This window comes from Calidris pugnax, unplaced genomic scaffold (assembly GCF_001431845.1).
Source record: "Calidris pugnax isolate Ruff unplaced genomic scaffold, ASM143184v1 scaffold198, whole genome shotgun sequence".
NCBI lineage: Eukaryota > Metazoa > Chordata > Aves > Charadriiformes > Scolopacidae > Calidris > Calidris pugnax.
Genome location: NW_015090925.1, coordinates 145,083 through 171,459, shown reverse-complemented (window position 1 = coordinate 171,459; position 26,377 = coordinate 145,083). Strand labels below are relative to the sequence as shown.

General features: G+C 45.4%; 1 protein-coding gene and 1 long non-coding RNA gene across 2 annotated transcripts; both read right to left on the bottom strand.

Annotated features, from left to right (window-relative positions):
- Positions 1 to 384: 384 nt before the first annotated feature.
- On the bottom strand, positions 385 to 7,776 carry LOC106893442. Its single transcript, XR_001413075.1, has 2 exons — positions 6,227 to 7,776; positions 385 to 1,649 (listed from the first exon to the last, which is right to left on the bottom strand). It is a non-coding gene; the product is annotated as an uncharacterized LOC106893442 (long non-coding RNA).
- A 3,661-nt stretch (positions 7,777 to 11,437) lies between these two features.
- On the bottom strand, positions 11,438 to 25,972 carry PDGFA (platelet-derived growth factor alpha polypeptide). Its single transcript, XM_014951355.1, has 5 exons — positions 25,927 to 25,972; positions 24,765 to 24,869; positions 22,697 to 22,884; positions 15,189 to 15,315; positions 11,438 to 12,289 (listed from the first exon to the last, which is right to left on the bottom strand). The coding sequence occupies exons 1-5, from the start codon at positions 25,970 to 25,972 to the stop codon at positions 12,279 to 12,281; spliced, it is 477 nt and encodes a 158-aa protein (XP_014806841.1). The 3' UTR covers positions 11,438 to 12,278.
- Between the last annotated feature and the right edge of the window lie 405 nt (positions 25,973 to 26,377).

Genomic DNA, 26,377 nt, shown 5'->3' with positions numbered 1-26,377 from the left:
TCTACCATCACAAGGCACCAAAATAGACACATTCCAGGCTTCAGAGATCCACCAATAACCCGTCTTTGATCAAAGTACAGGGCAGAGGAAGGAGCACTGCTGCACACAGGTCCATGAAGCTTTGTCATTGATTCAAGCAGAGGTCAACACAACTGGACATGGCCTCTGTGCACCCCAAACTCATCCAGAACAGCAAGTGATGCTAAAAAATGGAGTGTCCTGTCACCTGTCCCCAACCCTAGTGAGCCCACAAACCTCTTCTTGGTGGACATTCATGCCACGTTTGCTGAACCTGGCAGCAGCTGGCAGCTTTCTTCCACTGATGGACTCATCTTGGAGACACTGAGGATCACCCAACAGGGACCACATGTCAAAATAAGTTCCTTTGATTGATAATTATTTATTATTATTTTTAAATAAAATGAGAACAGACTGAACCGGTTGCCCATCATCAGCTCAGTTCTGTTTGGCAGCTTCTCGGACAGTTTGACCATACATATGACAACACAAAATAAATTCCACTCGTTTGCAGTAGCAGTTTGCTACAAACCCAGTCCAGCAAGGATTGACAGTTCTAGCAGCAGTGAGATGTACGAAACAAGAAGCCCTTTCATCCTTAAACTGCTCTGCAGTCCAGTGGAGATGATGGAAGTCACTGTTCCTAAGGCCAGAGGAGAGCAGGAGATCGGTCAGCCAGGTCGGCAGTGCTCGGAGGAGATGAACAATTGGGTCCGGGGACGAGAGGAGGCCCAGAGAAACAGCAGAAGAGTCACAAAGGAATCCTTAACGATGTCAGCCTTGCTTTGCAGGCTGGAGGGGAGCAGTGTTCCCATCAACTAAATGATCTCGGCTTCCTTGAGGGCACTGCGAGGGGTGGGCATCCATCACCCATCAGTGTTGGCCTCAGATGTTCGTGTCCCCCCCTCCCACGGGCAGCCTCTGACCAGAGCGTGTCTTTGGCACAGCAGGTGGTGGCCGTGATCCCACCCAGGGCCAGCCTGGAGCCGAGATGATTAGCAGCAGAATTTGTTTTCATTAAAATCCACCCTACCATTACCATCCTATCTGACGGGGCGGCTTCGAAATGCGCATGTCCAGGGACTCCAGCAGCTCTGGCTCTGGGGGGAAAGAGCTCCTCAGCCACCTCCTGCTTCACTTTCTAATGGCTTTCCTGCTTTTAGTCCACAAGGGATCAAGACAGACACAGAGAAGGATGCTAAATGTGCCTCCTCCTGGAGAATTTCGCCAGCAAGGTCAATGGAATTGAGATTTCACCTTTATTATGTTTCTTTTGACCGTGGAACTGGTCTGATTTTTCTCCCAGAGAAATTTTTTTTTTTATGGGTCCGTGGAAAAAAAAATAAAGCAACAACAAAACAAAACAAAACAGAAAGAGACACACAAATAAACACTAATACGTGCAGGGAAAATACAAACCTTAGCACCATGCACTCCCCTCATTATTAGACAAAGGTTGGGAAGGGTTCACAAGTGTAAAACGCTCATGTGAATTATGAGATTACTGCTCAGTTTTCTTTCAAGTCGTGGGCTGGAAACAGATGGTGGCTGTAGCATTTATGACGGCACAACATGTTACTGCAAGCCCAGCCATCTCTCTCCTCTCTCTCTCTCTCTCCTCAAAAATGCAGCTGCAAGGAAAGTTGTGGAAAATCACATTAATAGTCCCTTCCACCACCCGGTTTTCCAGCCCTTCATCCCTGGCCAGTACGTGGACAGACCATGCTGTATCCCAGTAAGAACACTCTTCTAACCCCTCTCCTGAACAGTCACGGCTGACTGGCTTATTTAATGGCTAGTGAAAATGTGGGGTTTGTTAAAATGTGGGGTTTGTTAGCCTCCTAAAAAAGCCTCCAGAAAGTAGGTCCTTAAGGTCAGAGCAGATGCCACGTAACCCCAAGGGCTCCATCAGGGAAAAGCTCAGAAAGAAGCCACCAGACCAGACTGTCCTTCAGCTGGTTATTATGGAAACATTCAGCTCAGGCCAAGCAGGTTAATTTACAGAGAAGCAGAAAGAGAGATACAACATTTGCAAAAGCATCTTTTGTGACTTAGGAGCCCAAGTCTCACTTTCAAGCACGAGAAGAAACTTTCACAAGGGCAAACACCTCTTGATTTTCAGTAAGACAGCCCTCCAGTGACAAGCTCAGAGGTATTGAGGTGCCCGAAGCACAAAGAACTAACCCAATATTTAGTTGTTGTTCGTAGGCTTTCCGGGTGCTTTACAAATACAGAATATTCCTGTTTCACAACACTTCTGGGAGCATCAACTGGCTCACAGCAAATCCAGTAGCCTGGGACTCAGGCCCTGAACAAACCCCAGGATTTTAGGGTTAATCAGGAGTCTGCCGAATATTAATTTTCCAGACAAGTGTGTGAAAATTGGTAAATCTGGTAAAAATCACTGGTAAATCTGAGTGACCACTATGCTGTCCTCACTTTGCCAGCCTCACCAGCACCAGCGTTACCCCATCCATCCTCAGCTGCTCAAACACATTCCTCTGCCCTCCCTGCGGCCACGAGGGATTTCTGCCTCCCCGGGCGCAGAACGGGACCAGAGAGACTTTTACCCTTCCCTTTATCACTTTCCACACCTCAACCAGGAAGTTGCTGCTGAAACTCAGCAGCGTGAACACCTGAAACTTTAAAAAGCCTTTTCCTGGAGGCAGAAACTGTCCCGCTGATATGACCGTGCCCATCCACCGCGTAACTGAAACAACCCAGAGACCTTTCCTCCAAGACACAGAAGGTGACATTATTTTTTTTCCCCATTTGGAAAACTCATCCTGCAGAATTCATTACTGTCCCATGCAACAATGTACTTCCTCTAAGTAATGAGCTATACAGGGTATTAGAAGTTTCCACTTCTGCTTTTATCTTTTCCTGATCTAGCCTGAAAATTCTTTTGAAGTTGCTCAAAGTGTTCTCCATCTATGCTTGTTTTAGGAAGCACCAGATCACTATTGGCAAACTTCTCCTTAATTAAGCAAGATAAAGGAATCAAGATTATAAGGCCTGCCTAATTTCCCACCTTTTTAAGGTGTTATTTTAAGATTTTTATTTTTTTTCACTTGCTTTAGAAATGAAGTTAAAATCAGATGCTCGAACCCCTCAGATTGCTGGGAAAAAATCCCAGTCAGGGGATGTCCAGCAGCTCTGGAGGCCTCTTGATGCTTCACTGAGGTCTGCAAGTTGAGTTCATCCCCAAAGGGAGCGGAGGCCGCCCAGAACTTCACCCACAGGCCCCCTCTGAACGGTCCTCTTTCTTGTGGTCAAGCTGGGGATATCTTGAATTTATGTCTTGCTTCTCCCCTTGTGAGCAAACAAAACAATTTCTATGAGTAATTCTACCCGCTAATTGCCAAGGAAAAGTCTGGTAACAAATGCTTTGCATTTTTGACAGGTCAGAGGCTTCCCTAAACAAAGTTGCTGGTTTATGTTTTCCAGCAGCACATGTTCATGTCCGGGGACCCCAGCAAATTCCAGCGCGGATGAGTCTCTGTGGGAAATTGATCTTCCAGGTTTTCTTGTTTTAACTGCTCCAGGAAATGAGTCTATTTTTACAACACCACTGAACAGCAAAATATGAAACCATTATCTGCTCCGTGGCAAGACTTTCAGGTCAGTTCTCAGGTAACTGTCATCCCCAGCAGAGTCACTGGAGTTGTACCTCTTTATGCAAGTGAGTGACCTCAACCAATTAGGTAATCGGTTGATGAGTTACTAGGACATAGGGCTACCATCGGCCTAAGGAGTGCCCCATTTTCATACGTCTCAAAGTTCATCCAAGCCCTGATGCATTGATAAGTGAAGTACTCAAGTATTATGGTCTATAAAGATGATCATTAACTGCTGGAAGACTTAAGCGTGAGCATTTGCCATGAACACCTACTTTTTTACTGAATTACCATTAGATGTAGCGTATTTCCTGGATTCTTTTTTCACCTGCCAAATGAACCAGGCTGGGATTTTCAGAAGTGTTTTTAATGCTTTTCTTCTATTCTTTGTGATGGCTTTCAAGAACCAAGTCGTTTTCAAAATCCCCAGGGGATTTCAAGCACTATGGGCTCAACTTCGTCTCTGGGTGCTTCTGTTTTTTGCATACCTGACCTTAACAGCTACTCTCCATTTCAAAGATGGACAGTAAAACCAGTTGCCTTCATCATGCAAGATCACAGATAGCACGTAGAGGCCAACCCAGCAGGTCTGATCTTGGGAAGATGAGTCAGCAACTCTTGTTACAGACTTGGCTCCCTATTTCTCTGCTTGAGGGACTACTCCAGCCTTCATATGCGGACCCCTTTTCTGTTGAAGCACCCAAATCAGCCTTTCTTTGCGTATTGTTATCTAAGATCCTGGAAGACATTTGGCATGCACAAGTATCAGTCCAACCAGGAATTTGTAGACGCTAAAAACTCAAACCTAGTCAGATTTGATGGCCTGATTGTTAATGAGTCAAATGTAGTAATGATTGGATTCATAAGAAGTTCCATCTGACCATGAAGAGGAACTTCTTTCCTGTGAGGGTGGCAGAGCCCTGGCAGAGGCTGCCAGAGAGCTGGTGCAGTCTCCTTCTCTGGAGACGTTCAAACCCCACCTGGACACGTTCCTGTGCAACCTGCTCTGGGTGGACCTGCTCTGGCAGGAGACTGGACTAGATGATCTCCAGAGGTCCCTTCCAAACCCATGTCATTCTGTGATTCTGTGATTCTCCTGTAGGGTAAGATGACCACTAGAAGAATGTGACACTGAAACCTTCGGTGAGAGAAATTCTACCACCAGGACTTTGCCAGAATTTCATCTATTGATTATGAACGAGGCTGAGTGAGCACTTCTTTAGTTTCAGGTCAGGAACTACGCATTCTTGACTTTACACCTAACTGAAGAGCTCACCCAACGTCACTCACAAAAGCAGCACACAGGGAACAAACCTTGGAGACAGTCTCTAAGGAAAACAGTACCTGACCTCTGCCTTGTTCTTTGATTTACAGCCGTGATTGCAGGCCCCACCTCACAGTCATACGCCGTGATAATAGGGAGCAGTTCAACCAGAACCTGCCGTAACTTTTCACATGCATTGGTGAGCCACTTCAGCACATCATTCTGTCTGATGCAGCACATAACTGGAATGACTAAAGGGACAGGTAACATTCCACAAATGAAAAATGAACAGCCAACCATTTTATTTTCTAATTCCTCTTTTTTTTTCCTAAACTAAAATTTGCCATATTTCATATGAAATTCGCCCCCATTATTTTTTCTCATCTCAAATTTGTCTCTTAGGCATGTAACTGTGAGTTAGCAAATTATATTCTCTGAGGCACATAAAAAAAAATCTTAAATGGGATCACTGGCATCAGTAACTGCAGTCTTGAACCTACCGACACCAGGAAAGAACCTTCCCAAAGGAGAATAAATATGTATTTCAAAGGGACAACCTCCACAGGAGCAAAAGAGAGTGTGATTCTCCTGGCTGTTTTTCTAGTTGGATATTCTAGCCTTGTTACTTCATTTTTGGGGCTGCTCACAACGTACCACAACACTCTAAGAGCACGAAGCCCACCATTCCACAGCTGGGATCCCGGGTTGGGAAGGCAGACCCTACTCAAAACCAGTGATAAAGCATCGAGGTTGGACTTGATGATCTGAAAGGTCCCTTCCAGCTGAGTCAATTCTATTGGACTTGATGATCGGAAAGGTCCCTTCCAGCTGAGTCAATTCTGTGATTCTATGACTCTGCTCCGTTTGCCGGAGGTCAATGGGATGTTTGTCCGAAGTTCCAGGCACTGGTTTGAGGAAGGGCAAACACAGGCACCACTTAAAGTGCTTTTCCACGTTAGGGCCTGGGAAAAAAACTTCAGGATCGGGCCCATGATAAAACCAGTTCCCTCAGGAAATATTACCCACACCATAAAAGGAATGAACGACGCTGAACCGAATGGAAGCACAATGGAAATTGTCCACTGAGTTTGTGTGAATTCCCATAAAAATCTGAGTCTCCATGTTTCTACGCGTGTAATTTTCACTGCAAGTCAGGGAAGGCCGACTCCCCAGAGAGGCAGGAAAGGACTGGCTCACGATGGCACAAGAGGCTACACAACTGCACGGGCAGAAAGCTGGGCTTCCATCAGTCACCACGTTCCCTGCCCATAGGGCAGTGGGTTTCCATCAAGTACCCGATGCACAATAATTAGGCAAAACGACTTACCCTCAGTCTTTTCAGTATTTAGCTCTGAGGGCGCAAGGATTCACTCCTGGGAAGGGAAGATGGTGGTGGGACTGAGGGCACTGGATGAGCACCCCGACCAGAGTCCTCGCCCCGGGTCTGCCGTGGCCTCGCTGTGTGACCCTGCACTGTCACCTCTCCGGGCCCCGGGCTCGCCTAGAACGGGATAACAATAATTCTTTATTTCAGAGGAGATGGGAGGACAAACCGGCGCGAGGCCATGCCACAGAGACACTACAGCCAAGAGCGGGACGGAAAAGCTCAGAGGGGGAGTGACACCTCGCTCTTACAACGGGGGAAAGCACACAGAGATCCAATGAAATAATAAATACAAGACATCGCCTGGGTCTTGAAGAATGCAACATTGACAGGCTTTTCGCTGTCACCTGAAATTAAAGCGAGCTTAAGTGGGATTCTTACAGGTTTAACTGATTTTTACCTGTTTTTTAAACAATTTTTACTCTGTTTCTGAGGTGTGCTAGTAGCAGAAGCTGTGCATTAGAAACACCAAGAAAATGACTTCACTGCAAACCCCCACATCGTTTCTGTTTTTAAAGCAACCCCAGTTTCCAGCCCAGGAGAGGGTCAGGTAAATATTCAGGGTAAGACTTTCAAAGCTCTGGACGGGGCCTACCAACGTGATTTCCTTCGCATGACAGTAAAATGTGAACGTGCCGATCTGAGGTAGCTTTGAAATTTCATCTTTGCTTTCGGGTACACTTACAAATTAAATTATAAACGGGGCCACTGATCTTAATTGAACTGACAGATGTCTGGAAGAGCTTCAACACCGCCAGTCCAGAGCCACGCTGCTGCTGGAACTGGCCAGGGATTTAGCAGGGAGCCTTTGGTAATGAGTATTTTTCCAAATGCAAAGATGAATCTCTTTCTCCTCACAAACCCGTGTCCCTACAACAGCATCTGTCCTCCAGGTGGAGGTCAGCTATGGGCCCGCGGGCCTGGGAGATGGGATCTCGGGGCACATGCCTAGATAAAGCAATTGATTTGGAGATAAACAGATCAAAGGCTGTTCCGTCAGGCAGGAGCAGAGAGAAGAGATCTATGGTGAGGCAGATCCTAGGAAGGGAAAATCATTTTTAAGGGACAGAAGGAGAGGGATGGGAAAGGCAGGCAGGGAACAGCTGGGAAGCAGACAACAGGGAGGAGGAGGAGGACAACCAGGAGAACCTCACAGCTGGAAAGCTGAAGCTCATTGAAGGGAGGAGACGGTGAGATGCTGTTCCAAGCAGAGCAAAAAGCCTAAGCTCAAGGACACAGAAGAGCTGGAGCTGCTCGGGGACCTCCAGGGTGGGAGAGGAGCCACTGCCCGTAGTCACTGTGTGCTGTGAGAGAGCAGAAGCCAAGCAGGATGGAGGACAGGAGAAAGGGAAAGCAAAGTGGCACGTAATCCTTGGTTTCACTCAACCAAAGCAGCCACAGGGCAGCTCTGGGAAGATGAAGCACAGAATTAAACACCAGGGATGGACCTGAGAACCAGCACCACATTGTAAGACTGAGATTCCTTTCGGGCAGTCCCCTACACATACACCCTCTGACCAGAAAAGACCTCAAAAAGGACAAAATCAGACCAACAACTTCTGAATCACAGATCAAAGGCTGTTCCGTCAGGCAGGAGGAGAGGAGAGATCTATGGTGAGACAGATCCTAGGAAGGGAAAATCATTTTTAAGGGACAGAAGGAGAGGGATGGGAAAGGCAGGCAGGGAACAGCTGGGAAGCAGACAACAGGGAGGAGGAGGAGGACAACCAGGAGAACCTCACAGCTGGAAAGCTGAAGCTCATTGAAGGGAGGAGACGGTGAGATGCTGTTCCAAGCAGAGCAAAAAGCCTAAGCTCAAGGACACAGAAGAGCTGGAGCTGCTCGGGGACCTCCAGGGTGGGAGAGGAGCCACTGCCCGTAGTCACTGTGTGCTGTGAGAGAGCAGAAGCCAAGCAGGATGGAGGACAGGAGAAAGGGAAAGCAAAGTGGCACGTAATCCTTGGTTTCACTCAACCAAAGCAGCCACAGGGCAGCTCTGGGAAGATGAAGCACAGAATTAAACACCAGGGATGGACCTGAGAACCAGCACCACATTGTAAGACTGAGATTCCTTTCGGGCAGTCCCCTACACATACACCCTCTGACCAGAAAAGACCTCAAAAAGGACAAAATCAGACCAACAACTTCTGAATCAATGGACAGAGGAAGTGACTGCAGAATGTGTAACAGAAAAACCTCTTGCCCCCAGATCTCCACTTAGTACGTGCAAGGACAAAACGGACAAGGTGTTAAAGGACTGCACGGAAACGTGACGCACAACCATCATCTTCAAGCCCTTCACCAAGTCCCCGACAGCCACCCCCCGCCCCCCAAATCACAGAGCTGTCAGTCAGGTCTCCTGGAGCTCTGACTGCTTGCACCCTTCCCTCCAACACTCCAAATGCTGTGCTCCCCAACTCCAGACGGGGTCCACCTCCAGCAGAGAGCGGAAGAAGATAGGACACGGCATCCACAAATGCACAGAGAACTGTTTAATTTACAGCCACAATGGTGAAACAAACCATTCCAGAGCTCGGACATTCAAAGTTAAGTCTGACACTCATTCTTATATTCACTTATTGTGCTTAAGTATTAGAGAACACAGGATTACATCGACAGTACACGACACCCCGAGATCCCTGCAGGACCGAGTAGTGGAAGGGATGAGCAAGAATGAGGGACCAGCCCCTCAAGTGGTGTCAGCGGGTACAGCTCCATTGCGGGCAACGGAGTGGTGCTGATTTACACCAGCTGAGGATATGGCCCTTGGAAATGTCCAACTTAACTTTGAATCCATGTCTCCTGCCTCACAACCTGCCGCGGCACCCTCCCTTCGGGCCGTTATCTGCCACCTTGAAGGGCTACCAGCAGTGGCTGTGATGGTCCCAGGCTGGTGGGCAGTACCTCAGCCGGACCCCAGCGAGCGACGCTCACCTCAGGACACCCTCCTCCTGTGGTACCAACCAGGGGCTGCATCCTCATCTGATGTAAATGAGCTCGGGGGCAGCGGGAGTCAAAACCAGGTGCCAATTCACGCTGGCCGAGGAGATAGCCCTGAGATGCCTGCGTGTCCTGCTGCACGCCACAGCAACCCCGCGCCGGGGAACGACACCGCGTCCCCGGCCACACAATTAACTCCAGATGACACATCTCCAACAGGCACGGAGCGGGAAGGGCCCCGTTCAGGCTTCGTTCTCTCCCGCTTTGCTCAATTTGAGTAACACATTTACTCGCTGGCACTGATAAAACACGTGCCGCTCGCTTTTACCTATTTTTTCCCCCCCCAAGATTTTACCCCAGGGCCAGGCTCCCCGGTGATGGCAATCAGCAGATCTCCATCACCACCACCTCCTCACGCCAGGGCAATCTCAGGCCTCCCAAAAAAACAAAAAAGCTGGTTTTGCAAATTATTCCACTTAAGTGACTTTAACAGCCTTGGACAGCCTTTCATACCTGCGCAGTGTCTGAGTGGGTCACATCATGGTTTTCATCTACACCATTTTAATGGATATATATGGTTTTTTTGTTTGGTTTTTTTTTTTTCATTAGATATCTTTTAGACAAAAAAAGGAACGGAGCAACATTATCGGCATCCCACTGAAACATAAATATATAAATTACATTTTATACACTTTTTTTTTTTTTTAAAACGCAGACACATACATTCATGTGCATAACATCGTGAACAGTACACTTAGTGGAAAACAAGCACAGACAATCTCAGTTCAATGTATTTCCAGTTTTGGTGCTCAACAAATACAGCGGGAAGATGAGGAGAGGAGAGAAGGGTGACTACCTCCAGGGAAGGTCAGCCCCCACCGCATCCTCGGGCTGGAGCAGGACACAGCGAGGGGAAGGGGAGGGGGAATGTCTGAACTAGATTTAAAGAAATGGAAAGGTCAGAAATCTCTCTCTCGCTTTCTTTGTTTTAAGGTTCTGCAGCTCATTCACATTTGCACATATTTGAGTGGAAACACTGTCTTCAAGACAAACTTTTTGTTGTTGTTCCAGACTTTTCATCTCTTTGCAGGTGTTTCACACACAGAAGGATCCAGTAGTTGGTGTTACATCCCCAGTGGGACACCCCAAGGGAAACAGAGGGCACGTAACACAAACTACTGGGGGGGCGAGGGGGGCAGTGACTGTGGCCAGGAGAGTGGCCGTGTCACCCCAGCACAGCCCCCCGTCCCCTGAGCCCCACAGGAGGATTCAGCAGCCATGGGGCTCCCACAGCATCCCAGGGGGAACCCAACACCTCAGCCTTTGGCACTGGGAAAGCACAGGAGCTGCTGCCAGAGTCTCTCATCTGCCCTGCTATAGTTAAAATAGATTTTTTGATGTTATTTGGGCTATTCTACTACAAAAATATGACCACAAAATGCCTTTTTTTTTTTTTTTTTTTTTTTTTTTTGGTTCAAGAAAACATAGCAGGCTTTCTCAGGTATATAAAACTGTTAATTTTTAGATAAAAATACAAACTTCACCTTTACAAAAAACACATATTTCTGTTGAATACACATAAAGCATAACATTTTACCAAAAATAAAGAATTTTAGGTTTTGTTCAAATATTTGCAGCAAGGTAGTTCCCATGCCACCATGACATTGTACAATGCAGATACAAGAATTTGTACATTTCACACAGCTCCAACATGTGAAATCAAAGTATCCGGATACTGGTAAGGATGACAATTGCTAACACAATATCACTAGTAGGCAACTGGCATAAGTCTTAAAGGAAAAAAAAAATAAAGATTTTTGCATGGATATCCTATGATTTGTTTACGCACATCTCTTTTTTTTTTTCCCTCTTTTTTTTTCTTTTTATGTAATGCTTTAAATTATGGGGGAGGTTGGGGAACATAAACCAAGAAACGTCTAGAAAATTATGCATAGGTATACCATTTTTATTTTAATACATCTCATTAGTTTGCATCCCACTAGGAGAAATACCATAATGTTTTGTGTGTTCTGCTTATTGTTGTTACACCAGTCTTTTATATGTGTTATTGGCAAATGTAGTCCAAGAGATAATAAAAAGCTAGGCAAAGAGTAAAAAGAAAACTTAATAGGAAAAAAAAAATAAAGATTTTTGCATGGATATCCTATGATTTGTTTACGCACATCTCTTTTTTTTTTTCCCTCTTTTTTTTTCTTTTTATGTAATGCTTTAAATTACGGGGGAGGTTGGGGAACATAAACCAAGAAACGTCTAGAAAATTATGCATAGGTATACCATTTTTATTTTAATACATCTCATTAGTTTGCATCCCACTAGGAGAAATACCATAATGTTTTGTGTGTTCTGCTTATTGTTGTTACACCAGTCTTTTATATGTGTTATTGGCAAATGTAGTCCAAGAGATAATAAAAAGCTAGGCAAAGAGTAAAAAGAAAACTTAATAATCACTTTATGGTGTAAAAAAAAAAAAAATCCACTTAAGGCTCCCCAGAAGGTTTTTTTTTTTGTATAGACTTTTAAAACACCACCAAGCAAGGATGTATTGTTCTAGAGTATTTGCGTGGCATTTGATCATTTCATACATTCCTGCTTTTTTTGTGCCTGAAGTCCATCAGTGTCCATCCATCTTCATCAAGAACGCAGGCACATGTCTTGACGTAAAGCACCGTTGACTGCTCTGACAGAAATCCACTATTCACTTAGATTTTTGTCATGTTTTTGAGTACTTTTGGTATCCTCCATTCATTCAACTGTCTTTTTTTCTTTTCTGTTTTTCTTTCTTTTTTTTTTTTTCTTTTTTGGACAGGGAAGCTTCCTATTGTTTCACAGAGTGCTACAATACTTGCTTTGATGTCACATTAAACAAATGTACATTGTCTCTTTGTTCTCATTAAGTGTTCTTTTGAGCCAGTTTTTTTCACACAGGAGAACAAATAAAGTATACAGTCAATAAGCACCATACATAGTAGGTTCAGGAATGTAACAAACCATGTACATCCATGTCCCAGAGAGAAGTTTTTTTTCTAGCTTATTTTCACCTTACATCTGCAGGAGAGAAAAAAGATACAATAACTCTATGATTAGAATCAAAGGTCCTATCCTCTAAGTAGATGACTTAAAAAAAACTGTTCTGCATGAAGAGTCACTAACCTGGGACAAGAAGCTCTAAATGCTGTTTTGATTGAGTTTACATGCTCACTTTTAAAGTTGAATTTTAGAAAATCTTTGCTTCTATCATACTACTCCCAATAAATACCTGTTAATCTGAAACAGGATATCAAGTTTAGCATTCTTTAGAAACGAGACATTGGTACAAATGAAAACTGCCACTGGGAGTTTATGTGCAAAAACAGGTGCTGGAAATTAAATTCACCATCATCCAGGCGTCAGGCACATACACTGCAAAATCCAAATCATTCCCGCCCCAAACACTAGAACCAATGGCAAGTGCTGCTGTTTACGTAATTGCAAGTCATTAAGAAATGGAAATTCCATATTCAATTTGGGATGTGTATTGCCATCACCGTACATTGGCCCAAGGATTTCAGTCATTTTTGCAGTGAGAGGTGTTAGTTTTTCACTACACTGAAAGCCTCATGAATTTTGATGACTGACTGTCATCATCCTACTGAGACTGAACAAACCAAAAGGGAAAAAAAAGACCTTAATTCTCTGGTGTAATACAGGGCCCTGCAACACAAAAAACCATGGAATTTCTAAGCATCTTCCTACTCAGGTAGGTGGATCATGGGATCATCTCGGGTGCGTGTACAATCAATCCCAGCTCATGCCACAACGTGGGGTTGATGGTCACGCGTCCCACAGGATTTGCTGTATGTACACTCAACATTGCCCAGCCAATGACTGGGAACACACCAATTTGTAACCTGGCAATTCGTTCATGCATTATTATGCCATGTTTTGACCTCAGAAATCAATAATAATGAAACAAAAGCAGAGGCAATGGAACTTGAGATTTCAGAAGCCGAAGTATTAGCACCCTCCAAAAAAAAAAATAGAAACAAAAAAGGCAGGAAAAGGAAGTAGCCGGAGAATGTAAGATGCTGATGGTGATGTGGAGCTTAAAGGAAAAATACCAGCAGGTAGAATTATCAAAGCCAATCAAATCTAATCTCTTTGCAGCCTTGAGGTAGCAAGTGTCAAGATTCTGAACAGTGATTAAGTTGAAGTGATGATATTTGATTAAGTTTTCCAGTACTTGTGCTATTAGGGTGTTCAGCATATAGGTCCTACCTGAATATCAAATAGTTCCAGTAGGTTTTAGGTTGGTTTTAACTTTTTTCGTTTCCGTTTTTTACCTGATTCCCTAGGCCTTCCTGTTAACATAAGGGCAGGGCTGGTAAAAAGCCCTAAGGTAATGCATTTCGTTGAACACTGAAGTAATAAATACTCAAACCGTTTACGTTTCAAAGAAATCTCATTATCCTTTGCATTAAAGTAATAGCTTTATAACATCTGATTTGACATTCTGTTTACAAAGTAATCATACAAAAGCACAGAAATAATCAACCAAGTTGGCATCGCATCCGTCATTTCCAAGATCCATCTATAATTCCTGTTACCATGCAGTACTCAACATTTGCTTTCAGCTCCGTAGTTAAGCTATTTTCAGCTCACCAGCCACTTGCTGGTGCAAGTTTTGTTCCCATCAGTAATTAAATCCTAGAAATCTCTATTCTTTCACGACAGTTCTACCCCTTTTTTCACGCACACCAGAAAGGAAAGCTTTCATCTTAAAAAATCTTAACTGCTTAGTCTTTGGCGATTAAAGACTTTTTGAAAACTGAAATGGATCTAATGAAGTATTTTTTTCAAAATAAGACAGAAAAAATATCAAACCATACACACATAAAAATAACCGCTTTAAATGTGGTTTTGTCTAAATCATAACTCAGCCTAGTGTTGGCTAAAACACTCAGCTCACATTATGAACTGATGTCCAATAAAAATCACAGCAGAGGCCTAACTTTGCTTTTATACAAATTGTAATTCTTGTGCTCTGTACACAGCAACTGAGGTTCACGTTCACACATTTATGTCTCGCTGGACGGAGACAGTACCTACAGAAACCCCTTTTTCACCCAGCAACCTACGAAATCCATCGACTTTGGGCAGCTTTTCTCCCTATATTTACCTGCTCTTCACTGACTCTAATTTGGGGACTGGGAATACTGCACCCCTAAATTCCCAGTAGAGGTGAAAGCAAACGTTTGAGGCTGCCTCAACCAAAGTCAGGAGAGAGGGAGGTGCCCTGTACTGGGTTTCCCAAATATGTGTCAAGTTCTGCATTGATTGCACCCTAATAAGAGGATCTAATGATTTTAAGTGGGTTTATGAAAGTCAGATCGAAAGGAAGTATTTTTCCCCATAAATCTTTCCCCGTGGCAACTAAAATGTTGTCTTGATAAGGCAAACTTAGGTCTAGCGTGAAAACTGACAATAAATTATTGACTATATATAAGTAAGAAAACAACAGGAAGGGGCAATGTTGTTTCAAAACTCCTTATTCCTGAATATGAAATTTATTCCTAAGTGCTTTACATTCATTTCATTAATATTTTCCCCAAGGTCAAGTAAATCTCAGCCTTAGCCCTGTCTCCACAAAGACTAAAGAAATTAGGCAACGGAGTTCACCAATAAGCTGCAACACGACAACCTTTAACTTAGTTAAGCAAGACCTGAATACTATTGGGCATTTACATTTATTTAAAGGCTAACCTAGTGAGAATGGATACGCTTTAAACTTCGCACTCTTTAACCAGCACAAACTGTCCCTCATTTGGCATCTTCAACACACAGAGAAATAGTTGGGAGCTTCTCTACTGAGTTCACTGGAAGCAAAGTTTGCTTTACATTCTTTACTAATATAAAAATAAGGTCCATATGAAAACAGCGTTAATGCAATAATAAAAGGAAAACATACCAGTTTCTTCTTCTCTATAATCTGAATTAGTATTTGATGATGTACAGGTGCATTCCATATGCTCTTCTAATCTCACCAGAACTTCTTTTAATTTTGGCTTTTTTCTAACATATTCCACTTTTGCCACCTATAAAATACGATGAGGTACGTACTGAGACACATTAACATACTTATAGTTCAGAACTGAACACAGATAACCATATACCTCTATTTTTTAACGTAGCCAAACCCATATAAAACGTTAGCATGCTAATAATCTTTTATCTTAATTGTGCATCATGTAACTATTTATTGCACAGACTATTTGTTTATTCAAGTTCAGCAGTTTGAAACAATTTTCTTTTCCCCCAAGAGATAAAACAATTTCCCATTCATCTTAGTTTGAAGTTTTAAGCAACTCATTTTTCACATATATCACAATAAACATCTATACAGACTCAAATCAGTGGTTGCTCTCGTAGACTGTCACTTTCAGCATGGCCTTCTGTACATGTTGACCACTGGTCTTAAGCTGAAGGCTCACACTGAAGGCAATAGGTTGGTTTGTAAAACATTTTAGAATTTACAAATTGGTGTCTCCAGAGCCCTCTGAACATAAAGCACTCCACTCTACACAACCAGGATCTGAGTATCAGATTAGAAAGCACCAATCTCAATCCTAGTCCCTTCTTGCAATGACCTGGGACTCGGTTACAAGAGCTTCCACGCACTGGTTTTAGGTCTAAGGGAACTACCACTCAAACTCAGGACACTACTCCTCTCCAGTCCATCCAGCTGCACTGCTCCACTTTGGGCCAAAGTAGCCATCCTTAAAAAAAAAAAAACACAAAAACAAAGGCTGGAGGAAGCTGGAGAAACTCTACCTACGTGCAGGACTCACATCTGAAGGGAACTAAGGCAGACAAGGAGGAGGTTGGGGTGGGGGGATACTGAACAGGAGGACATCCTGACCAACCCGGGGCTGGTGGCCAGAAGAGGGACATGCTGAAATGGGCTGTGGGATGGTGGGCACACACTTGTGCTAAGCGTAACGGGCGTGACAGTCATAGGCATGTGAGGGAACATGGCCTACAGTGGGCAGAGAGCTGGGCAGAGTGCTGGACAGTGTGTATGGGGTCCAATGTTTAGTTCACAATTGTGTTAAACACTGAGTGAATATGTGATAATCATTCACTTGAAATGGAAATCGTTGAAATGAAATCAGGGCTTCTCAGTCCTACTAATGATTTATCTACCGTTTGACAAAAGGGGGCTGCAGTGTGGCTGTCCCAGCAAACAAGACGACGACACGGTACAGGAATGCACGATAAATAAGATGAGGAAGCAGAAGGACAAGAAACTGGTTCTCTCTACAAAACTTAGGTGGCAAATCCATAAAGCCTAATCCAACCAAAAGGCACCGCTACTATCAAACACAGCGTCCACAATCACACTAGGCTTTCCTGGTAATGGTTGACTGTTGTGTTTGGTGGGGATTCAATGCTGCAAATCAACCTTCACACTATGCAAATCACTCCTTGGCTCTCCCAGAGGTGGAGCAACGCTCTCACAGAACGAAAGTGGTGACTGGAAAAAAACCCCATCACGTTCCCAGTTCCCAGAAACACTCTTTGGCTCTGCAGACATGAACTACCAAGGATCTCTGAGTGACAGGAACAGAAGCCAGAGCAAAATCCTGGCCTTACTGAAGTCAAGGGGAGACCTGCCATTGCTTTCGTGGAGCGAGGAGCTCAGATAAACGTTTTAGTCATTGCCTCTTCTGTCAACGGGATCTGGAGATGATTTTTCATTTACCCAGCAAACAAAAGTTGCAGAGAGACAGATGCAATAATTGAGTGTCCACATTAAAAGGTATTGTCCAACTGTCTGGTCTCCATATAAACAGATAAAGAACTGGCTGTGGCTTTTGCTGAAAAGACTAACTGTGGGTCGAAGCAGTAGGTTTCAGAATCTCCTATCAGAACCCAACTCCATCAAGCCTTTGAACGCAAAGATTTGGAAACGTATAGCACAACTGAGTCATCTGGCATCAAAGGATGACTAATCCTTAAAATTTACAAAAACAAACAGTAATTAAGACACCTCCATCATCAGAGACAAAGAGAGAGACCCAGCAATCATGAAACAGCTTTCAGACCTGCCATGCTTATTACAGCTGTTAGAATAAACCAGTCTTATTGAAAATTATACGTAACAAAAATAAACTGTAATCAAGCTTTTTAAAGTCTGTCCCTGTTTTTCTTGGTTTTCCAAACCAAAAAATACAGGCAGTTCCTGTGGCTATTTGGTATTAAACAGCAGTTAAAAAAAAAACATACAAAAAGATAATACTTTGAAGAATAGGATCATAATGAATTTATGCAGGAATTTAAAGCTGGTTTTTATGGTACTGTAGTTAAAATACAATCCAGCACACATTCCACTCCCCTACTTCATGCTACACAATTTAAAGGAATGTCGTTTTGTCAGATGTTGCGGATATTCACACTGAAGCAGCACAAACCAGACAAATTGCTGTGCTGGTCTCATCTGGTAGCACCTGCTGCCACACAGGATCTGTATTAATGCTGGTCTGAAACGGTAAAGGCTGCAGGTCAGATTTTCAGTGGGTATGAGCAGGGATAGCTCTAACAGCATGGGGTTTGCCCTCGCCTTAACATCTTTTTTTCTTCTTCATATTTTTCTTCCTGGTGTTTATCTCACACAGTTACCCTTGAGCATGTTACCAAATGCTTTGAGACAGTTAGTCCCCAACAAACCAACATCAGCTTCTTTCACTTGTCTCTAACACAACAAAACTAAAAACCATGACAACCTCAAATCCTCCAAAACCACAAAATATCGCTACATAAAAACTCCCTAAGACAGTGAAATAACCAACTAGCTTAGTTAAATGGTGTATAATCTTGCATCACTATAGACTCCAGGTACTACCCTGAGCATGGTGTGGTGGCTGAGTAAAAATGAAAATAAAAACTGATAAAAATATGTCGCCTAATGGAAATGTCATGAGAACACCTTTTCTAGAGTTTCTCCAGGAGAGACGAAATCAGGGAGTAACAGCAGGAAAAACACAAAGCCGTAAGCACAAGTGTCCTCTAGCACAAAGCCAAAATTTATCATGGGCGGGAACTTGCAGGAGAAGCCTCAGTGCAGAAAATTCCTCCCAACAGCAAAACTCACGTGGCCGATAGCTAAACACGGGCAGGATGGCGCGGTGCCTGCCACGGCCCCAGCTGCCTCTGCCTGCCCTGCCAGGCGGGATGGAACCGGCGGGGAGGCCTGGCAGCCGCCCATGCTAAAACACCCATTAAAGACATTTGCAGCACGCTCCTCTGGCAATGCCCTGACTCAGAAAAGCCTGGCACGCAGTTATTTTAAAGGGAGGGATTGGAAGAGTCTTCCCTGTAGGGAAACCGGGCCTAGGGGTGCACTGCCCTGTCAGCACATGGCGAGGGGCAGCCATGTCAGTGCCCGGGGCAGAGGGAAGCCCTCCTTCACAGCCCCGGGCTGGGGGGTACGGCCATGTCAGGGCCTGAGACAGAGGGAAGCCCTCCTTCACAGCGTCAGGCCAGGGCCCTCTCAGTGCCCGGGGCTACGGAAATTCCCCTCACAGCCCCGGGCGGGGAGGTGCGGCCCGGCCCGGCCCCGGGAAGCCCCCTCGGGCAGCGGGCCGGCCCGGCAGCGCGGTCCCCGCGGGGCGGGAGGCCGAGGCGGCCGCGGGGCGCGCTGGGAAGGCGCCGGGGGGGCAGCAGGGAGACTCCGGGGCGGGAACAGCCGCTGAGGGCGGTTTGGCGGCGCCTCAGGCGGGACTCGGCTGGAAGAAGGGTCCGGGGGCAGAAGGGGAAGAGGCTGCAGCAAAGCCACTACACCTCAGGGGAGAAAATGGCTGATAGGGTGTCTGTATGTCCTCTCTTTGCAACGGGGAGTAGCCACCTTACCCTCTATCAGGCGACTGGCCGTGGCAGGAGTTCCTCTCATACTCTGAGGACACCGCTCTGCTTTTCCATCTTGTCTTCACCTGCATCAGAGCCTCCCTTATTTATCCCTTTCAAAAATCAACCCTTGATTCCTGTCAGCTGGTCCTGCCTGCTGGTCCCACCAAGGCCTGGCAGCAATCTCCAGCTAAGCCACAGCTAAAATCAAAGTGCTGTTTATCCTAATGATAGGAAGAGTCTCTGAAGAAAAATCTTCTTAAGCTGGCAAACATGACATACAGCCATTTTACCTACACGTGCAATTTGTTCTGCGAGGCCTTTTTAACCTCTTCAGAGGCCAGGTGGCTCTGCCCAACAACCTGGTTTGAATTCCTGCATTTTTTTCCCCATCTCTCTTCGAAACCTCCCAGATGAGAGCTGAGGAGCTGCTCCTCCATTCCTTCCTTTCCAGTTCCTTTTCTCTGTGTCCTTCCCTCATAGTAATCTACTGTAAGAATATCCCAGGTTAAATTTCCCCAAATCACCTCAACATTGAGTGTTCCGAAATGGCTAATGCTGCCATGACTGTGGCTCAAGGCCAAGCAGAAGGCAAAGCTGAGGGAGATGGAGTGCTTTAGCTCTTGTTTCTTAGTTTGGAAATGAGTGCTGCTGCAAACAACCGTAATACTCAGCTCGGCTATTCAAAATTAGCAGTATAGGCAGGATTTGCTCTATAATATTAACTGGATTTTGCTGCCGTGACCAAAAACATAAAGAACATCATGCTCAGCACTACAAGAAACCTCTGGGGAAGGCTCAGCTCAGAAACCCCCCACATAAATTACGGACTGGTACTTGGTAAATACTTGATCTCGCTGTGCAGAAGCGACCGAATCTGCAGATGTTACTGAAATGCTTTTGCAGACAGGAGAGGCAATCCATCTGTAAGAGACACCAGCACCCCTAAGCTCACCAATCCCTGCCACCATTTCTCTATCAGGAGAGAAATCCCATTCTTTCCTTCCTATGGAAGAGCAACTCCCAACCAGCTGCTTTATTTCAACCAAGGTCCAACTTGCTGAATGGGGATTTCTTTAGGGCCAGGAGGCCCATGGGCTCACTCTATTTGGGTGCAGGGGAAACCCACCTTTTATTAACCCACCCCAAGAAGGGGAAACGACAGAGCACCCATTTGGGGGAAGCTGTTCCACCAACAATCTTTGCTCAGAGCCTCCCCACAGCTCCACTTCCACAAGCCCATTAATGGCACTTCACTGACCAAGGGGTGGTGAAGGCGAAAGAAGGACATCCCCAAAGCCTACAGCCTTCAAATCGTGTCCCCAAGACAGGAATGCCCTCCACTGCTCCTCCCACACTGCCACGGCCGTCTCTTACCCTCGATTACAGAGGCTCTCAGTAAGACAAAGAAAACACCCGCTGCTTTCGGCCGCTGGATGATGCAAACCCACTTGGTGACCTTTCTGGGGGAACATTTTCCTAGTGTGAATGGGCCAGCTATGAGCTCACTACCTTGTCAATGAGGAGGAAGCGGGGAAAGCCTTTTCAATCTTTAATCAAAAGAGGGCTTTTATGCAGTCTGACATCAGGGGGAAAACACAAGACGGCTTTTCCAACCGCACGGCAGGGACGGCCGAGAAGGCTCTCCAAAACCGTTCCCCCTACCTCTCCAGCGACCCTCTCTCTGGGCCAGCTACTTAATGGCAAGAGCAGACGTTCAGCTCTGAACCTGGGACTGGCGAAAGGCTCATAAAACCATCAATTATATCAAAGCTACAAGAGGATCTGACTCTGGAGGGCATAAATACGGATTCTGTTCAGAGATTTCTGGTGTGACAGTGGGGTCAGCCTACAACCTTTACAATGAACATCCTGTTCCTGCCTGACCTCTTGTCCTTTTTTTCCCCTTCTACTTAATGACTGTTTGGAGCAGTCTTGGAGCTTGGAAAGAAAAAAAAAAAAAAAAAAAAAAAAAAAAAAAAAAAAAAAAAAGTCCTCCAAAGCCAGCTGACGTATATTGATATTGCTGGTGGCAATATATTTACACAGCCACAAAAAGCAGCTGCTCGGCTGAACCTACTTTTAGCTTGCGGCCTGTTGAAATGAATGCAAATCCAGAAGCGCTAAAACCGTATGGGAGGACTGAATGAGAAATGGAGATTTCTCTGGGGTGGCAGTGGGCTGGGGTGGCAGCCCCAGCAATGCCATCCTGCAAGGTTGCTGCCAGCTGTGGGGTCTGGAGCTTCCAGGGACCCACGGCGTCCCCAGCAGCGGGGGACCCCGACAGCCAAACCCCTCTCTCTGTCACCCATCCCATCACGGCCCGGGTAGGAAACAAGCACGGGGTCCACAATACATGGCTGTATCAAACCCAAAGCCAACAGCACGAGATATTACAACCCTAAGGCACTTTGCTGTTTAGCTCCTACTCTGAAGGGCTTAGAATTGTAGCTCTTCAACTTCCCCAATTTGTTCTCAACCTTCGAATAATTATTGATCCCAATTTCTTCCTCATTTTCAACTGTTTCTGTAAAGAGTATCCCCCAAAGGGCGGGCAGCAAGCACACGTGAAGTGTAGTTACTTTTCGAAAGACTGAGGGAATCTGTTCAGATGTTTCTCCAGTTTATTGGGATGTGAAAGCATTTTTCAGATGTTCAAAAATGGAAAGGAAAAAGAAATCCTGCTCAAATGCGTGCCCAGGTGTATGAAAAACAACATTTTGTGCTTAGGACCTACAGCACTACAGGGGTTAACAGCACCTTTCTCAATAATTAATCCCTTGCAAGCGCAGCCATCAGCGTGTTGCACTGGGCAATTTTATGTTCAAGAATGTGTTGGCTTTTTTTTTTTTTTAATTCTGCTCTTAAAATACCCAGGGCCAACAAGAACTCAGAGTCTTAACAATGTAAATGCTAAGTGTAAGTCTAATCTCCTGCACGCAGATATAAATCAACATTACTTGTTTAAATACTGATAAATATTAGAACACTGTGAAGCCGAATGAACATAAGAAATATTTCACGTAATATTTACTGGAAAATTGCAACAGGGATTTCGTCTAATGAGTAAATACAGCATGAAGCCGTTGAGTCTTCTATCCCTGGGGTAAGATAATTTGAAACACATTTTTTCAGATCAAAAGTGTTATGTTGTCAAATATAAAAGCCCAATTTAGCCTGCATAATATTCAATTAAGAAAACAGCATTCCATACTGTGATTTATTTATTTTTTTAAGTCCAATGCCCCTTGAGTCATTTTATCTTCTTAACTTTTAAGATCTGTGCTGCGAGAGATCATGGGAAAGACACGATCGACTTTATTTTCATTACCAAAGAAGCAAAACCTAAAGGGAATCCTGTGAAAATCACATCCAAGCCCAAAGACTCTCCAGCGATCGTGGAACTTGGGAAAGGCCATTGCTCACTCGGAAGGGAGCGGAGCGTAGTGTCTGACCCTGCGCCTGCGAGGGGGGCTCACGGAGACCTGGGACACACTGAGCAACCACCAAAACTCCTGGAGATTTTAGACCTTGGAAGACCCTCCTGGGGCTCGGTGGCCACCGGGTGCTCACCTTGACGCTTCTGTGGTGTATCCTCGAGGGCTGGCACTTGACGCTGCTGGTGTTGCAGCAGCCCGTGCAGCGCTTCACCTCCACGCAGGGCGGCCAGATCAGGAAGTTGGCGGAGGTGGGATCGATCTGACTCCGAGGTATCTCGTATATAACCGTCCGTGTCTTGCAGACGGCCGGGATGGCTTCCTCTGTGAACACAAGGAATTCACACTGCCCGGTGAGCGGCTGCTCCCACTCCAGAGCACCCCGATACTTTACAGCAGCACCCTTAGCTGGTGGGCTGAGATGTTCTCAGTTCAGTGCTAAGCACCATTTGGGTGCCACTGAGCTGTGTGTTCTAGCCTAAAGAAAGGCTTGACTCCTTCCCATAAGCCCAGCTCTAAAATGAGGGTTTACCATGGGCTGGCTCCCTACATACCATGAGATACGACAACTCTGGCAAGCCAGGAGCTCCTCCAGCTTAGATGATCCTCCAACACAGCCCCACAGCCACTGCCCAACAGCAGCGTTGTTTTACAGTATTGGAGCCATCACTGCACACACATATTATCACATAAACGTGCAAGACCTGGAGAATACCACCATGGAAGTTGCACTGATGACACTTATATCACACCCAAATTGGCTGAGCCAGGAAACAACCTGTGCCAGCTCCAAACTTCCAAGTCTTGGGTTTCCACCACCAAAACCTCAACATCCCCCTGGTCCATCTGCCATCCCAAAGGGCAGCTGCCATTTTTCTGAATAAAGTTACCAAAGCTTTGAACACGCTGGGGTTTATTTAATTTATTATTCCTCGAATGAGGCAAAACCACAAGACCAGCACGACTGGAGAACCTGCAGCTGAACCAGTATCCTGCTGGGCAGGACAAGGTGATCTTGTGGACCACAGCTTCAGCCAAGGATTATAAAGAGTATCCCTGTGCTGCTGCATGATGCTGCTGTGAAAAATCCAACCCGGGTATCATTCTCAACCTAGGGACTGCCCTAGGAGCCACGCTGGCAATTCAAATCAGTGCAGAAAGTAATACCAATTGCAGGGACAGCTTGTTCTGTGAAGGGAGCTTGGGGTTTTTTTGCCTTACAGAGGAAGCAGTGACAGCTTTGGGTTAAATGTGTCAGGGAACTGAAACACTGCCTGCACTTCTTCAGTTACTCCTGAAGTACAAGAAGTTCAGGCCCGGCCTGTGCCTGCAACATGAAAATCTCGGCTTGGTTTTGAAAGAGATGCATTTCACTCGGCTAAATAGAGTGAAAATCCTTCTTCTCAATCCCCAGTGCCATGAACTCAAGAAAATGAACGGATCCAGTACTGCAAGAGAGCTGGCAAGTCCTATTGAGCATATCCAGTTCCCGCTGACTTTTTCGGGAGGCATCCAGCACCTTGCAGGGGGAGGTGCCAAGTGCAGCCGACTGTTTCGGAGCCCCTGCTCTTTAGAGTCAACCAGGTCTGATCAGATGAACAAGCATTGCATACAAATCCCATTCCAAAGCTCCTTAACAGCTCTTTATATTTATATCTGGCCTCCATTGGATCACCATCATTATTGTTTATTAAGAAAAAAATCCCCTGTAAACATGCCTGAGAAGCAATGATGGAAATCAGTGGCCCAGCGTTTCCCTCAATGGCTTTTAATTTTTTGGATAAACTGTTTTTTTTTTTCTTTTGAATAAAAAAGTCAAGCTGTTTCCTTTTGTGGAGCTTCTGTACTGAAAACTCTACCAACTGTTGATGTTTTTTAAAGCACACTGCTGTAGTTGTTCCCCACACTATGAATTATACATTGAATATCACAGCATTTTCCAGCCGAGGTCTAGCTTTCTAACATGCTGCAACAAGACGGTGAATGTAAAGAATTTGTGCTTGTCTGTCTCCTATGGACATCCTCCAGAAGACAGCCTTCTCGGGCAACGGCCCGTTTTGTGCAAAAAAAGAAAGGCAGAAACCAGAAATGGCCTTTTTCCCTTTGTGTGTGTGTGACATGTTTCCAGTGAAGCGTCCCGCCCCGCTGACCAAAAGCCCCCCCCCTGTTTCTCACTCCCCCAGCACCAACAGCTCGTCTCTTACCGATGCTTCTTTTCCTGCGGATGGGCACGGGACGGTTCTCCTGCGCATGTTTAGCAGAATGAACGCTGTAAGGTCTCAAGTTTGTCTCTGAAACATCCTCATATCCTGAAACAGGAAAGAAAATATTAAACCTCAGGTACATTATCCGCACGGACGTCGCCAAACGCTGCTCCACAGATATAAGCCTTGTGCCCAGGACCAAGTCCTGCTGCAATTCAGTCTAGTTTAACTCCCATCAATTCAACTGCAAGGGCATAAGGCAGGGAAGACACAGATGTGACATGTCATGTATAAGCAAACAAAATTTAATTCTAATATCCATAATATCCAATATCCTGGAAACACTGCACACTCTTGTGACACAAAACCGTACCTAAAGCAAAACAGTTGCACCTTTATGGGAAAGGCACAATAAAGCTTTTCTGACTGGAAAGGTGTAGAAATAAGAACAATGATATTTCACGTGAAATGTTTCTTACAAGAAGGTTGTTTTTTTTTAAGTTCTGGCAGGAGGTTGGGGTAGAAAATAAGGTATTACACGCCCAGCAGCAACAATGCTGCCTCTGTACGTTTTCTCTTGCTTGGTTTTCAGGGCAGTACTGGGACAGAATCAAAAAGCAAGAAGTAACTAGCCTGGGTTTCCTTTTAGCCTCTCTGTTGCAGAACAAATCCCCTGTGAAGTATCCTAACCTTTGGAGGGGCATCTGAAGCTACTGCAAGCTCTGGGACTGCATCCAGGCTTGTCTTGTTCCCTAAATAAGCCTACCACATGGGTTAAGGGGCCATGAGAAAAAGCCAAGATGGAAAACTTGGCATTTCATTTATCATTAAGAAAAAAAAAAAAAAAAACAAAAAACAAAAACCCAACTAAATAACTGCTCCAGCTATTTGGTTTTGTGAAGCGAAGCAGCTCAGGTCGTGTCCCAGGCAGCGGGGTTCCCAAAACCACAAGCACCATCTGCAAAGAGGGGATGAGGAAGATGGAACCAAACTGAGGACGGCAACACAAATTCTGGCAGGCCACAAGGAAAGGGGTTAGCACTCTGCTGCTTGGAGTGCTCTCTGGAACACGGCTGGAGAGCTTCAGGGTCTCACTGCTGACTCTAAAGAAAACTGTTGTGTACACTAAAAGATGCAGAAGGTTATTAGAGTACTCAATTACCCTCCCTACATGCTACCAGCATCCTACACTCCACCTTCTGCACCATCACTCCCTGCCTCCAGTTCCTCGCCTGAGACTCTGGAGCTTGTTTCATTCTCAGCTTTGTGAGTAAAGCACATCCTAAGGGTCTGCTCTACAAACCAACCCACTCCTTGTCCCCAAGAAATCCTGCCCTAAGGAGCGTGCTGCTGGTGAAATGGCCTGCAGAGCCTGGTGGGATGTGAGGATGGTGGCACCTCCAGCACCTCACAGAGAGCTCTGTGCCTTGAGGTCTGTCCTCGCTCCCTGACAAACGCTATCAGAGCAGTGCCTCCAGCACCTCACAGAGAGCTCTGTGCCTCGAGGTCTGTCCTCGCTCCCTGGCAAACGCTATCAGAGCAGCAGAGAGACGGTGAAATGGGAGGTCCAAGAGGTGGTGCCAGCATCACCCACTGGCCCTGTCTATTTTCCT

What these genes read in the sequence shown, in the direction of transcription:
- PDGFA (XM_014951355.1), bottom strand. Translation starts at nt 25,972, where the DNA reads ATGGTGCAGAAGGTGGAGTGTAGGATGCTGGTAGCATGTAGGGAGG. An exon ending in GCTGGTAGCATGTAGGGAGG is followed by an intron (nt 24,870 to 25,926) that starts GTAATTGAGTAC and finishes TTCCTGTTTCAG; the next exon opens with GATATGAGGATGTTTCAGAG. An exon ending in CCGCAGGAAAAGAAGCATCG is followed by an intron (nt 22,885 to 24,764) that starts GTAAGAGACGAG and finishes TTGTGTTCACAG; the next exon opens with AGGAAGCCATCCCGGCCGTC.